At 44.6% G+C, this 14,778-nt stretch overlaps 1 protein-coding gene across 1 annotated transcript; it reads right to left on the reverse strand.

Annotated features, from left to right (window-relative positions):
* Positions 1-1,836: 1,836 nt before the first annotated feature.
* LOC113833180 (intersectin-1-like) lies at positions 1,837-10,658 on the reverse strand. The gene is given in 6 exon segments (XM_035451313.1): positions 1,837-1,969; positions 2,085-2,421; positions 2,424-2,871; positions 3,026-3,072; positions 3,075-3,120; positions 10,623-10,658. Coding segments are annotated over 6 exon segments (1,047 nt in total).
* Between the last annotated feature and the right edge of the window lie 4,120 nt (positions 10,659-14,778).

The following is a 14,778-nucleotide window of genomic DNA, read 5'->3' on the forward strand; positions in this document are numbered from 1 at the left end:
CAGGCTGAGCTCTGGGAATCCAGTCAAAGAGAGGGAGGAGGGACTATATGAGCAGGGGAGGTCAAGATCATGATGGAGAAATCTACAGAGACAGCTGAACTAAGCTCGTGGAAGCTCATAAATTCTAGACCAACAGCTATGGAGACTTCAAGGTACCCAACTAGGCCCTCCATATGTGGGAGACAGCTGTGAACCTTGGACTCTCTGAGGGACCCCTGTCATTAGGAACATGATAGAAACCTAGCATATGAGCTGGCTTGTTGGAGCCTGTTCCCGATAATGGGATGTCATACACAGCCTTAATGCAGGGGAGAGAGGCTTGGCCCTGCCCCAACCTTTTGTGCCAGACTTTGTTGACTCCTCATGCCCTGTGAGGAGGGGTGGACTGAGGGTGGGCTGGTGGGGGGATGTGAGGGACGCAGGAGGAGGTTTAGGAGGGAGAACTGTGGTTGGAAGATGAAGTTTAAAAGAATAAATAAAATATAAAAAAGATACAATGCAATCCCAATCAAAATTCCCACAACATTTCCCACAGTAATACTAAAAACAAAAATTCTAAAATTCATGAGGAACTACAGAAGATCCCAGATAGGCAAAGCAATCCTGACCTAAAGGGGCAATGCTGGGGGATTGCCATCCCAGATTTCCAGCTATGTTACAGAGCCATAGAAATAAACATAGCATGGTGCTAGCACAAAACCAGACATGTAGTCAATGGAACCAAATAAAAGACCCAAACATGAGTGCAAACAACTATGTCTGACAAAGATGCCAAAAGAACCAAAACAAACAAACAAACAAACACTGCAGGGAACATGATATCTTCAACAAATAATGCTAGGAAAACTAGGTGTCTACATGTAGAAGTTGGATCACCTGGAGCCAGAGTGAGAACACTGACATGCTAGACTCATATCCATCAATCCACACAAAAACCAACCCCAAATGGATGAAAGGCCTTAGTATGAAACTTGAAATGCTAAGGTACCTAGAAGAAAACATGGACTATACTCTATAAGGTATAGGTGTAAGAAAGACTTTCTGAATAGGGCTCCACTTTTTCAGGAATTGAGGCCAATAATTGATAAATGGTACCTCATAAAACTAAAATGTTTCTTCACAGCAAAAGGAACAATCAATTGAGCAAAGAAGAGACCCACAGAGTGAGAGGGAATCCTCTGAGAAAGGACTAATATCCAGAATACATAAAGATCTCAAAAACAGAGTCAAGAAAACACATATACCAATTTTAAAATGTGCTACATCTCTGTTCTCCAAAAAGATATAAAATGGTGTATTGTGTGTAAAAAGAAAAATTAATAGTGCCTTACATTGAGAAACCACTTGCATATTTTCACATTCACCTTTTTGTTGTTATCATATCTTGACAATTGCTTTGTGGCATAGTTTTCCATGATTTTAAAAAATATTTTTAAATTTAATTAATTTTATTTTATGTGTAGAAGTGTTTGAGTACATTTGTATCTGTGTGCCACATACATTCTTGGTGTTCTTGCAGGCCAGAAGAAGGGGTTAGATTTTATTTTTTTCCCCAAAATACAGTCACAGCATTTATAAACCTATTTTATAATAACCAGACCCACACCTCCAAGCAGGGGAAAGATCCAGGCTCCCAGGGGAACCTAGTTTAAGGTTGTGGATTTCAGAGACTTTTGAAGCCATGATGGGACCTGTAATGAGGACAAAGGAAAAGAGAATTTGAATACATAAAACAGGACATGGTTTGAAGGGCAGGATCTTCGAGAACTACTCCTAGTAGCCTTGAGGGACTTTTGTCTCTGCTGTCCCTGTTGCCCTGTGGCTGACCACCAGACATCACATTGAGAGGGGCCTTGAGAGGAAGTCCTTCGTGATCATCCTGGGGTGGCTATGGCTCATCAAACTGATCCAAATCTCAAAGCCCTTAGGCTCTCCCGGCACCGGCAAAGTCTTCAGCCCCAAATCAAACCTGCAGTATAAAACGGACAAAATGCCTATTTTCTTAAACAAGGTTCTAGTAAAATTGCCCATTGACCCTTCTGGAGACGACCCTTCTGGGGTGGCTATGGCAGGTCAATGCGGACCACAATTTCCCCTGTGGGGACCTCGTGCGGCAGGAGACACTTGGTAACTGGCCCCTTGGAGCCCTGGTCTTTCTTGATGTCAGCCACTCGGATCTCTGACCCAAAAAATCATCAAGTGAGAACTGGTCCCTCTCGAACACAGTGATGCAGAGAACTTCCTGTTCCAGGTCTCTGATGAAGAACTGGCAGTTGGAATTCCACTTAGGGTTCAGTGTGACCTGGATTGTCTTGGTGATGTGGCTTTGAGAGCCCATGGTCACCTCACAGTACAGGTTGCTCTTTCCATGTGACCGACAGGGCTTCAATTCAATGCCTTCTAAGATGTTTGCCATCAACCTCCAATACCGGTTGCCCGCTGGGAACTGACCAGGTACGCCTTCTCGCGTTTCTTTTTCTCTGGCTCTATATAGAGTTCAGGGGCAGCTTTGATTTTCTGCACCCAGGCAGTCCTTGCGTTTATGCTGTCTGCTCGGAGGGTGTAGACGCAGTCGATGTGGGAAATGTGCAAGATGGGCTCATCTCCAGAAGGGTCAGTGGGCAATTTTACTAGAACCTTGTTTAAGAAAATAGGCATTTTGTACGTTTTATACTGCAGGTTTGATTTGGGGCTAAAGACTTTGCCGGTGCTGGAAGAGCCTAAGGGCTTTGAGATTTGGATCAGCAGGAGGAAGTTGTTGAAGAGGAAGCAGTACAGCTCCTTGTAGCTCTTGGCCTTGTAGAGCTTCCCTCTGTGCAGAAATTTGCGTGGCCCCAAGCAGTTGGTCACTGAACTGAACACCAGTTGCTCAGAAAGACCTTCACACTGCACGTGGGCTTGGATCCACTCCAGACGGTCTGAGTTCTCCTCTGTCACCCCCTAGTTCACCTGGGAACACAGCTCTTTGGCCTTTTCCAGGGCGTGCTTCAAGTGGCTGTGGTCAGGGTGGTTTTCTAGGATGTTTTTTAATGATCAGTGGGTATCTCGTGACACACTGCATAGGCTTCAGATGAAGCTGGATAGTGGCATCCCCTTGCACCAACAGTCCATTGTCAGTCTCTGAAAGAATATTTTTAATGTGCATTAAAGATCAGCAACATTGTGTTTGTCATCTAGGACTCCCCGCCCATTATTCATCCATTTGGATAGTAACTGAGGAGCCTGGAGTTGGAAAGCTCTGTCCAGCTATCACGGTCCAGGATGAAGCCATTTGCAGAGGGAAGACGGTGTGGTGGTTTGGAAGAAAAAAAAAATCGGGGTTAGATCTTCTGAAACTGGCATTACAGACAGATGTGAGCCAACACATGGGTGCTGGAAATCAAACTCAGATTCCCTGGAAGTACAGCCAGTACTCTTAACTACTGAGATATTTCTCCAGCCCCTCCATGATCTTTTAGAAAAGAAAAAAAAAAAGTTGTTTTAAAGACACTTGGTTAGCTTGATAGTTAATGAAACATCCCAACAGGAATGCTTGGTTGATGCTTGGGCCAGGACTCCTTAATATGATTGCTTTGTGCAGCATTTTTAGCTCAGGGTGAAGGTTAGTTCAGCTGTGACAGGCCTGAGGTTGTGCTGACACGGATTGTTAGAAGTTTTGGGTTCTTGGAAGCATTATCTGGTCTATACAGCAGTACTGAGCCCAGATCCCAACAGCATCCACTAAACAACCGCTGTTCCTGTTCATATTACAATTCAAAAGCCCATAGAGGCTAAATGTTATCACTTCTCTTGGGATTTCCCAAGGGCGATAACCAAAAAGAAAAAAGAAAGAAAGAAAGCACACCACGAAAACACACACACACACACACACACACACACACACACACACAAGAGAGAGAGAGAGAGAGAGAGAGATATGATGATGATGATGATGATGATGATGATGATGATGATGATGATGAAAGGGCAAAGAGCCCATTAAAGGAAACTGCTTTTGCTCCTTAGTGAATGTGGTACCTGAGAACCATGTCCTGTCATAGGACTGGAAAAGCCCTGCAGCCACCCCCCCCCTCACTCCCAGCGCAGAGGGTTAGAATGCACCACTTAGAGGACAGCCTGCATTGGATAGGACAATGAAATAATAAAAAAGCAGCTTCCATTCCATGGTCTTGTGATTTTACTGTATGAAGTATGTGGCGTGATTGCCCGTTTAAAGCCCTCATTTATTGTGTAGCTGGTACTTGCCTTTCCACTTACTCTCTCGAAACGTGACAGCAAAGAGAAATACATTTACTCAAAAGCCCCAAAAGGCGGAAATGGCGGATGTAGGATGTGATAAAAGTCCACTGGAGTTGACATCCTCTATACTGCTCCCTGGAAGAAACAGGATCAGTAAAACACCAACGCAGAGGCCCTTTATTGCCTTGTGGGGCTCACCCCCATGTCTCCACTCCTTTCCATTTCCTGGTCACGAGGGAAGGAAGATCCAAGACAGGGCAGCGGGGCATGAAGTCACCCCCTGAATTCCCACACTTCCTTTATAGCTTTCATTCCTCCCAAAGTAGCTTCAAGAAAGACGTGAGGTGAATATTAAAAGCCCCAGGCTGGAAGACCTGCTTAGTTCAACCCCAGTTCCTCAACCCCCTGACTTCAAAGCAAAAGGAAGCGCGTGCAGAGAGGGAGGAGGCGTGGGTCCTCCCCGCGGCCCCTCGGAGCTGTGAACATTTGCAGACCCTGCGCCCAGCTCGCACCAGGTGTCCTGGGCTGCTGCCCCGCCCCGCCGCGCCCCGCCCCTCCCCTCCCGCGTCTGCCTTTCATGTGGATCAAGGCCTGAAGATGACAAGCCTCCTGACTGATAGATACACCGAGGCTTCGCTGGTGATTTATTGGCTTTCTGCACCTGACTAGAACCACTAGGTCTATCCGAGGAAGGAAATATATGGGTTTTCCTGACTCCAAGTGGCAGCCCCGGGGCGAGCATGTGATGTCAAGCTGGGCCGTGGAAAGCAGAGCTGTGCACCAGCCTGTGTTTTGTAAGCGGGCCCAGGTCATAAAAGTGTCAGCACGCGATGTATTTCTTGTGGGGGATCCTCTCTGGGCTGTGGCCAGCACCCTTTCTCCAGTGGCTGGCAGCTAGATGAGTTGGCTGAGAATGTCCCTGTCTCCTTAGTTCAGGATGAAGCGGGCCGAAGGTCCCCAGCCACACCTCTTCACTTCCTAGAGCAGAGCATGTGCAGTAACAGGGGCTTTCTAAGGCCAGAGGCATAGCATTCTTGTCCTTACTGCAGTCTGGGGTCTCTCATGTCACTTCTGGCCTTCAGCAGAGTACAGGCTCGGAGCCTGCAATCAGGTAACCTGGATGGGAATTCTTGTTAAATGGGGGGATTCGAAGCAAGTTACATCATCGCTCTGCACCTGCTTCCTCATCTGTTACTAGAAATGACATTAACACTAAACATGGGGCAGGGAGGATTACCACAGAAAGCAAAGTTCTACCCCTACAAAAAGGATGATGAAAGTCATACTCAAATGTCCCTAAACAGTAAGCAAGGCTTATTGGAGATGAAGCCGGGATCCACAATCTACATTTTGCTTATTATCTTATGCAGAGGCTGGACACTGCCTTGGCTCCTATAGAGACTGGTTATGCCCAGCCAAGCATAGAAGAGTGGTTGAACCCACATTTTTAAATTAACTTTTGCTGCCAGTGCTGGTGTTTCTGGGCAGATCTGGTGCTGTTCATGGCCTTGACCTCATGGCATTACCCCAAGATATAACTTACCACAGCATTAAATCAATAAATACAGTTGGGCTTCTGTAAAGGCAAAGATGAAATTCACCCCTTTTGTCTAAAAGCAATGCTTTTAGAAAATGGATATCCCCCGCCCGGGGGCAATTTAACTGTCCTAGTTTTATACCAACATAAAGGTCTTAACACCTCCTACCTGATCAAGATGTGAGAACCGTCTTTCACAGAAGTGAGGCTGCAAGTTCTTAAGGCTTGCCCAGCTACTCCAGGGATGTCCTGGAAGAAAAACATGTGAAGGATGCTGGTCCTCGGGGTTTTAAAACAGACCAGAGAAGGGCCTCAAAAATGTTCTGAACTGATGGCTAGGGACAGCAGGGGGCAATTAATCCACAGAAATAAAACTAACTGCTGGAGAGGGGAAACTTGGGCTTACAATTTTGGCCAATACAAAAACTAAAAGAATAAGAGGCTGTCTGGTGTTCACGTGGCATCATGTGACTGATGCTGTTCTCTTCCCCAGACCACCTTAGGACACTGTAGTTGCATTTGTGGGAATATGATCTTTGTAACAGTATTAAGGCCACATCTTAGTTTCTCATTCACAAGTATCAGTGTTCAGAAAAGAGTCAAGCAGCAAGATGAAAGTGGCATTCTCCCGGTCAGACCTAGGTAGTCTGTCTGCAAGACATCGACATTCTGTGACAATTAGGAATGAGAATGAGGGGAGGGACAAAAAGGAGACAGGAAAAGTCTCTGAAAAATAAAAATGGATTAAACCATGTCCATACTCCAGGTTGGTAGGAAAGTGTTTATGTTTCTAATAAACTGCACTGTCTTTACCTCAAATTATTGTCTGTAGTTGCAGCACAGACTCAGTAGTACTGTCTGTGATAGTCAAAATTTATCTTTGGTTATTGTTTCCCAGAACACCACTCCACCATGACAGTAAGAGATAGGCTAAGTCTTATGACCCTAAGAGTCACCAGTATTTTATTATATCATTGGAAGGGTTTCTCACTGTGTGTTAAGGATAGCATGGAAGGACGTGTCTGTCTTCTGTATCTGAGTGGCTCTCACTGTCTTATCAAGCCTTGATTGCATTGCCTGTGTTGTACCAGTAGTGATTTTCAGGAGGTAAAAAGCAGCAGTGAGTGCAGATGGGAGGTTTGTGGTCACATTTATTTGTATTCAAACATAAGATATTGATATTATCCTATTTCTATTACTTAAATGTGAGCAAGCATCATTGCCACTCTGCCTACCATTTTTGTGATATTGGCTATGCTTTCCTGAAATAGAGATCTGTTGTCAAAATATTTTAACTTTAACTTGAAAGAAAATATACAAGTAATTGTTAAATACCTTATTTGTATGGTAAAGGAAAAATCTTGACAATGAAATAGCAATGTGTTTAGCACAGGATACTTAAATACACATTATGTTGCTTATACAATTCTTAATACTGGAAAAGAAAGAAATAGGCTAACTCTATATTGTATATGCAACTTGCAAATGTTTCACTCTTGTCCATCTTATCTTTCACCTTGGTCTTGGCAAAGATTTCATGGGTAAATAGTCTGTTGAATGATTTCATTTAAAGACTCGGTGAAAAATCGTGGCTGAACAAATTAAAAAATAAAACCGGCGTGTGCACACACAAAGCCACAAACAAAGCTACATTCCAAGCGGCTGTTCACAAGATCACCCCACCTCTGCCTGCATCATGCAGGGCACATCTGTTGTCTTCCCTCCCTCGCATCTGATGGCGCTCCTTCCACAGTTGTGAGCAGGTGCACTCACTCTCTTCTCTGTACGTGTTCAGGGAAGCATGGGAAGGGCTCCAAGGCTTCAGAAGTAGAACACAAGCTGAGTTTCAGCTTCTCGGTGAATCCCTTAACTTGGGAATGGTGGCTTGTATAAGATCCATCTGCACAGGCTCATGGAAGCCCAGTCTAGAAGTTGCTCTCTTGCCACTTGCTTTTCCTTCCAAGGCTTCCTTCTGGGCCTCAGTGTAGACATTGAAGTCCAGGTCTGTAGGATCCCAGCTCTGGTACTTACAATATGTGTGATTGGGGGCTCATCTCTTCATCTTCCTGGGTTACTTTTTCCTTCTGTAAAACAGAGTTCTATCTGCACCGTCTTTCCCAGGGTTCCTGTTGGAATGAAATGATTCCCACTGAGGTCTGATCTGGATATTCTAGATCATACTTATTCAATGACAGTCTCACAAGATTGAAGATTAGAAGACATTCTAAGTATTTGAGCTGCAAAAGTCTATAAGAGATTCCTGCATCCACCAAGGCCTTAGAGTAAGTAAGGGACCAATGGACAATAGAGAGGCAGGCTTTGCCAACAAGCAGGCCTTTTCCATTGTTCTGGATCCTAATGTCTCAGAGCATTCTATCCTAGGTGCCCTCATTGTGCCTATCACCCCTATCTACAGGAAATCCAGTAGCCTCATGCCAAGACCTGACACTGCTCCCAGGCTTGTCACTTAGCCTGCAGGGCCTTGGTAAAGGCTGCTGTGATGGGCTACTTTGAACTGGGATAGTAGGGTTTGCCACTAATCCTTTACTCCATTCCAGACCCTGCTGTGAGCTGTAAATCTTACTCAGAACATGTAGGTAGGGCCTCTCCTTTGACTTTCATTGGTTGCGTGAACACAGTGCCTATCCTCACTCTGCTGGACCATACCATGTGCAACCCATGCAGAAGGTCATCCAGGAGATGTACTGAGGGACACTTAGTTCTGAGAAAAGTTTGCATATCCTGAGACTCTTAATTAGCAACATTTCAACACAAATATAAAGGAGTACTGGGCCCTGGAGAGGAGTAAGAGCATAGTTCAATGCATAACTTGAAGATGGAGGTACCTGAGGTTAGCCTGGGAGTACTGTCATGAGCCCCATGATACAAGGAGTATCCTGGAGCCCTCTCTCTAGGCTAGCTTTCCAGAGGTACCAACCCTCCCCTTCCTTCAACAGCAAGGCACTAACATTGAATGTTTACAACCCAGGCTTTCCCATGTGTCCAACTTAAGGATGATGTGGCTTTAGGTAAGGAACATAATGTCTCTGAACTTTTTCCTCATCCATTTACCTACAAAAAAGTGTGAAAGTGTGACAGAAATACCTATGGTTTAACTAGATAACACTAAAACTGAATACATATTGCTTCATTTCCTGCTAGCCCTTTAAAAATATATATTATTGCAATGTTCTAAAGATTTGTTTCATTTGTTCATGCTTCACAGTCCTATATGTATGATGAAAATAGATACATATTTTAGATTTATTTTTATTTTATGAGTATAAATGCTTTGCCTACAGGTGTATATCTGTACCATGTGTGCACAAGATCACCTACAACTGAAGTTACAGATAGTTAGAAGCCATCACATGGATGCAGGAACCAAATCCAGGCCCTCTATAATAGCTGTTAAGTGTTCTCAAACACTAAGCCATCTCTTCAGGCCTCAGTAAATACATGCTTTTAAATTATATAATAAATGAGTATGATTGTGCTCATATTTCTGTGTTCATCGAGTGACTGTCTAGAGACAATACAAACCAAGTGTGACCATGGCCTTAAGTCAGTAACTGAGGCAGGTCATTATTTGGAACTCAGATCAGTTCCAAAGATCAAGCGCCTGCAGCCACGCCCTGGTTTTGGAAGTTTCCCATAGAGCTTGAGTTTCAGAGCAGTTCTCCATTGCTTCCTGACATAGCCATAGAATACTTAGACAGTTTTCCACCAGAGGGCAGGAGTCACAAAGATTAAAAACAAAATAAAGAGCTTCCCAATAAGACTGTCAGTGTGAAGGATTCTGGGTAGGCTGCCCATTCGACCACTGGCTGTCTACCTAAAAAATGGGCTTTTGCATTAAGTTCTTTCATGCAGAGGCAAAACATAAACATTTTAACATTTGTCAGTCTCAGTCTCTTTAGTATATCCTATGAGTATCCATAAACAATATTATAACAGGTAGATGAGACTGGTACAGTGCAACTATGTAGAAATAGGCTTGAGCCAAATTTGTCCCATAGGCTGCAGATTGCTAACCCCTGCTTCTTAGCATTCATACTTCTGTGCTAAAAGTTTTCTATGGGTCTGAGGATAGTTACATCTTCACATCTACTCTGATCCTTGATCAATCACCCGTAAGAGGCCTGGAAGGTAGAAGTGCAAAAGAATAAGATCAAATTGAACAGCCCAAAAGGTGAAGCCTGGAGTTACATGAGATCTGGGTAGTTCAATGCCTAAGAGAAGCCCCTTATTTTCTGAATAAATAACTGTTTAACTATTTGACTGGTTTCCATGAATGTGTTTATTGTTTGGTTGTCCCAGAACACTCTGGGTCTACAGGTCATTCACTAGCTTCATACCTTCTCTTTAATCAACCCCTCTTTGCCAAATGTCAGGAGCAAAGTAAGCAAAGCACGGATGTGGCTGGGCTCAGGTCAAGTCAAAACACCACCTCAGCTGATCTGATATCTTTGGAAACTGGTGTGACCCAAACAGGTCTCAAATCTCCTGATTTTCCCAGACATCTTTTCCTGTAGCAAGCCCTCCGGTTCCTTTGGGCTACTGGTTTTGGGGAATCAGTGACAGTAAGGACCCACTTGCATCTGAGCATCTTGCAACATCTTGTTCTTGCTCCCCCTCTCCCAGTCAGGTGCATACTTTGATACTTGTACCAGGCTTGGAACAGAACTGAAAAGGCCTATGACCTGAAGGAAGGGGCACCTCACCGTCTTCTATGACTCTTCCATCACCATTGTCTGAAAGGGAAGTCTAGCTTAAGGGCTGGTCAGGCAGACTGATTTCCACGTCTGCCACATATTTCTAACATTGCTTATCTGCCATGACTTACCATCTGGGACTTGACATGTTCTACACATATGGGCATGTTGTACGCATTAAGACATGCTTCCTGTGCTGATTTTCCCAGGCTGAGGGCATTTTCCTAAAGCAGAATTGAAGAGTGAGTTCAGCCATTCAGGCTGACCTCATCATCCACAGGTCTAGAGAAGGTTTGGGCCATTTTCTTCACTGTGAGGGTTTACAGTGGAGATCCAGGGCATGCTAGTGGGAGAGCTTGCGTTCCCTACAGTGGAGAGTTGCTGTCTCCATGATCAACAGTGGATGGTATCCTGATCTGCCCTGCCTTTCTCCTCCCTCCCCCCTTCCACATGGAGAGAGGCTGCAGCCTGCAGTTCACAGCTCACCTGGAAAAGCCTCCGGCTGCTCAAGGGCTGGATGGAGACGCTGAGACAACCTGATGGATCATCTCATAAACAGAGCCTGCAGGAAGGAAAAGAAAATTATGCCAGCAGAATGCACTTATGAGAAATAGATACGTGCGGTGCAGGGAGAAATGCTTTGATATTAAAATTTTTTGTAACTTAAAAAGGCATGAAAAATGATACCGACCACTAACTAATCAACATTCCTCTGCGAATGCAGCTTCAGTTCCTAACCAAAAACACATCCCCGCTATTGTCTTGTCTGAATCCAGATGCAAACATGATTAATTAAGTTTCAGGCAAGGAGAGGGAGGGGGTTGGTCAGGATGAATGGTGCTCCAAGGATCCTTCTTGTACACAGGCTGAGGAGCCTCTCTTTTCCACATGGCAGGGCTTGCCTTCTGTGCACCTACAGCCACTCGGCTCAGGGAGAGGATCGAACCCAGATCTGCAGGGTGACTCAACAGTCAGAAGGAGATCCCCAGTGTGTTATGCAGGGCAGAGAAAGCACATGTTATATGCTGTTGGGAGACCTCGCCTCTGCTCTCCACACAAGCTACTAAGCAGACTGGACCCTTGGCAAGCTGTCTCAGTTTCTGTACTCCTGAAGTGAAAGGTTGGGTTAAAAGGCTCTGTGAATAGGTCTTTGGCTTTTTACCCTGGAGCCTGGATTCCTCCCACATAACAGGTGTTTGAAACTGATTGCTGGTCATGTCTGTGACTGTCAGGCCTGCTCTTTGTAGGTGTGAGAAGCACAGCAGGAGCCAGCAGACCTGCCATTCATTCCCTGATCTGAAGTCTAAAAACTGCCCGCTCTGCCAGGCCTATCTCATCTGGCATTCTTTCACGCTAGTTGGTCAGAGGGGACAATGACAGTGTGCAGACCTCTTTCCAGGAGTCTGCTTCCCTAGTCAAAGCCATTAAACTCTAAAGTGTACTGCAGTTTGGGTCATCCAGCATCCTAAACCATTGTGCACAAAATCTTTGGGGCCACATTGACTTTCCCTGTAAGATAAGAGTTAAAATCAAAATACATACCTCCCAAGATTGTTGTGAAAGTCAGATAAAGTATGTACAGTGTTTACAGTCACAACTTACATTGTTAGCAAATGTCTAGTGTCAGTGTTGTTACTGAAGGCCCCCCTACTGCTTTGAGTGGCCACCAAATGTTTCTGTACTGAACACAGAGCTGTGTCTCATTGCAGCAGAAAGTACATGGCACTGTCTGAATCTTCAGTTGCACAGAGCAAGCACATTCATTCATTTGACAGATGTCACTGAATGCCCACCATACATCCTTAAGATAGACTTTGGTGAAATGTTGCGCAGTGCTCCCAGAGGGCTGAGACCTGGCCTCATCAGAAGAACATATAATGGCTGTCCTCCCTGCACAGTGAGCAGGTGCTGACTTATACGTGGGTAAAGGAGTTTTACAAGGCTAGGTGGATCCTAGGGCAGTACAGTTCCTGGTATAACACCAAGAACTCATTAAACTTTGAAACTTTGTGAAGTGATTTGATCCAGAGCCAAGACTAGAGCTTAGTGAACTGTTTAATTTTTTTCTTACAACCTGCTGATTCCACTAATATTTAGTCCCACTTGATATCAGCTGTAGACAGCAATTTTCTTAGAACACTAGCTACTCCCTCCCAAGTATGGAACAATGAATTGACCAACTCAGGGTCTATAGTCCTGTTTGATTCCAAAGTAAAGAGGATTACTTTTACACATATGCCTGACTTCATTCCAGTGAGCACCTATGAAATGTGCAGCATCCTCTTACCTAGCTTGGAAATCACTTGCAAATGCTGTTTCCTATGCGTCCTCCTGTTTTCAAGAGGAGGTGTGCTATTCCCATTTCCCAGTTGGAATGACTGAGAGCAGAGTCGAGAGATGGCTTACACGGGGCTGGAGCCACAATAAGATTTGGAGATAGAGCCAATTCTTCTTCCCTGCCTCTGAATCCATAACAACCTGGGAATGACCTTACAGGGTAAAACACAAGTGAGAAATGGAGAATACAGATGCTGAACCTCTGGACCAAGTCCAGCATTTGGAAATGAGTGCACTACTCTTATGAAATTAAGACAAATGGGCCATTTGTAAGTCAAGGTAGCCACATCTTCCAGGGAGGTTACAGGCCAATCCTAGCCCCATGAACAATGGGTTTCAATTTATGACAATGGAGATTTAACCCCTACAAGATGCAGAGGACTGCTATGAGGAATGTTTTACAAAATTACTGAGATGAAAGCTACCTTAAAATAGCAGCATAAGGATATAGAGATGAATTTTTGGCTTCCACACTGTACATGAACTAGTCCTTCAGTTGTGAATTCCCAGCTCTGCAAGTCAAAAGACCCACCTTGCCTCATTTTCTGGCAGCTTCCACTCCTCCCAAAGTTCAAATGACTGTTTCTTTTGCCCTAGGACATGGACCTGTTGTCTCTGCTTTGGCTTCCCTTGTTTTTGTTCTCAAGTCCTTGGGTTTGGACACATTATTCCAGTATCCTGGCCTCACATTCCAGAAATCTCTGCTTTCTTTTTCCTTCCTCGTGATCCAAGAAGCCCCAGCACAGAGCTGCTTATCTGGGACTACGGACGCAGCACGACAGGAACTCAAGGCTCAGGAACACAGAGTCCAGATAGGAAGGGTTACATAAGAACTGGTAAAGGCCAGGCTTCCCCTCTTGCTAATCTCCCTGATCCCAAATATTGTCATTTGCGGAACTCTCAGCACAGTTATGGTCCCTACCCACTCAAGTCTGTGCACGAAGCCTCTGAGCCTCCTCAGCCATTGGAGAGCCCCAACCCCCTTAGAAAATGCACAGTGACCTTCCCTGTATTTTGAAGGATTTTTAAGGAGTTTGAAGGGGTCACATGAGGCATAAAGGTGGGTAGGATCAAGCAATGTTCTAAAGATTTTTACAGCTTCTCTTGGATATTTACAGCAACCTCATGAGGCCTGTGCATTCCCTATTTTTCTGAGGGAGAAACTGAACACCAGGGGGTTATACAAAAGCACAAGATATGCAGCTACTAAGTAACTGAGTGACAGGAAAGACTAGAAAGAAAACACAGGCTGGTCAGACTCCAAAGCCAAAGTTGTGTGAACAAAGTCAGAATAAGAGCTCCAAAGTCCAAAGGAAGAATTGGCAAAGCTTTTCTGAAATAAGCCTGTTAAACAAACTCAAAGCTATTTCAGGGTTTCTGAGCCACACTTTTGTTTTGTTTTGTTTGTTTGATTTTCTACATTTTAAAATTTAAATTAGAAACAAGATTGTTTTACATGTCAATCCCAGTTCCTTCTCCCTCCCCTCCTCACCTGCCACCCCCTAAACTAACACCCTACCTATCCCATACTCCTTCTGCTCCCCAGGGAGAGTGAGGCCTTCTGTGGGGGGAGTCTTCAGAGTCTGTCATATCCTTTGGGATAGGGCGTAGGCCCTCCTCCGTGTGTCTAGGCTCAGGGAGTATTCCTCTATATAGAATGGGCTCCCAAAGTCCACACCTATGCTAGGGATAAGTACTGATGTACTATGAGAAGCTCCATAGATTACCGAGATTTCCTCACTGAGACCCACATTCATGAGGTCTGGATCAGTCCCATGCTGGTTTCCCAGCTATCAGTCTGGGAACCAAGAGCTCCCCCTTGTTCAGGTCAGCTGTTTCTGTGGGTTTCTCCCTGGTCTGCTCCCCTTTGCTGAGCCACACTTTGTAACACATTCATTTTGTTAAACTTCATTTTCATTTTAGTCACCTTTTAGGTTATAGCTCATTAAT

Source organism: Cricetulus griseus, assembly GCF_003668045.3.
Source record: "Cricetulus griseus strain 17A/GY chromosome 1 unlocalized genomic scaffold, alternate assembly CriGri-PICRH-1.0 chr1_0, whole genome shotgun sequence".
Lineage (NCBI taxonomy): Eukaryota > Metazoa > Chordata > Mammalia > Rodentia > Cricetidae > Cricetulus > Cricetulus griseus.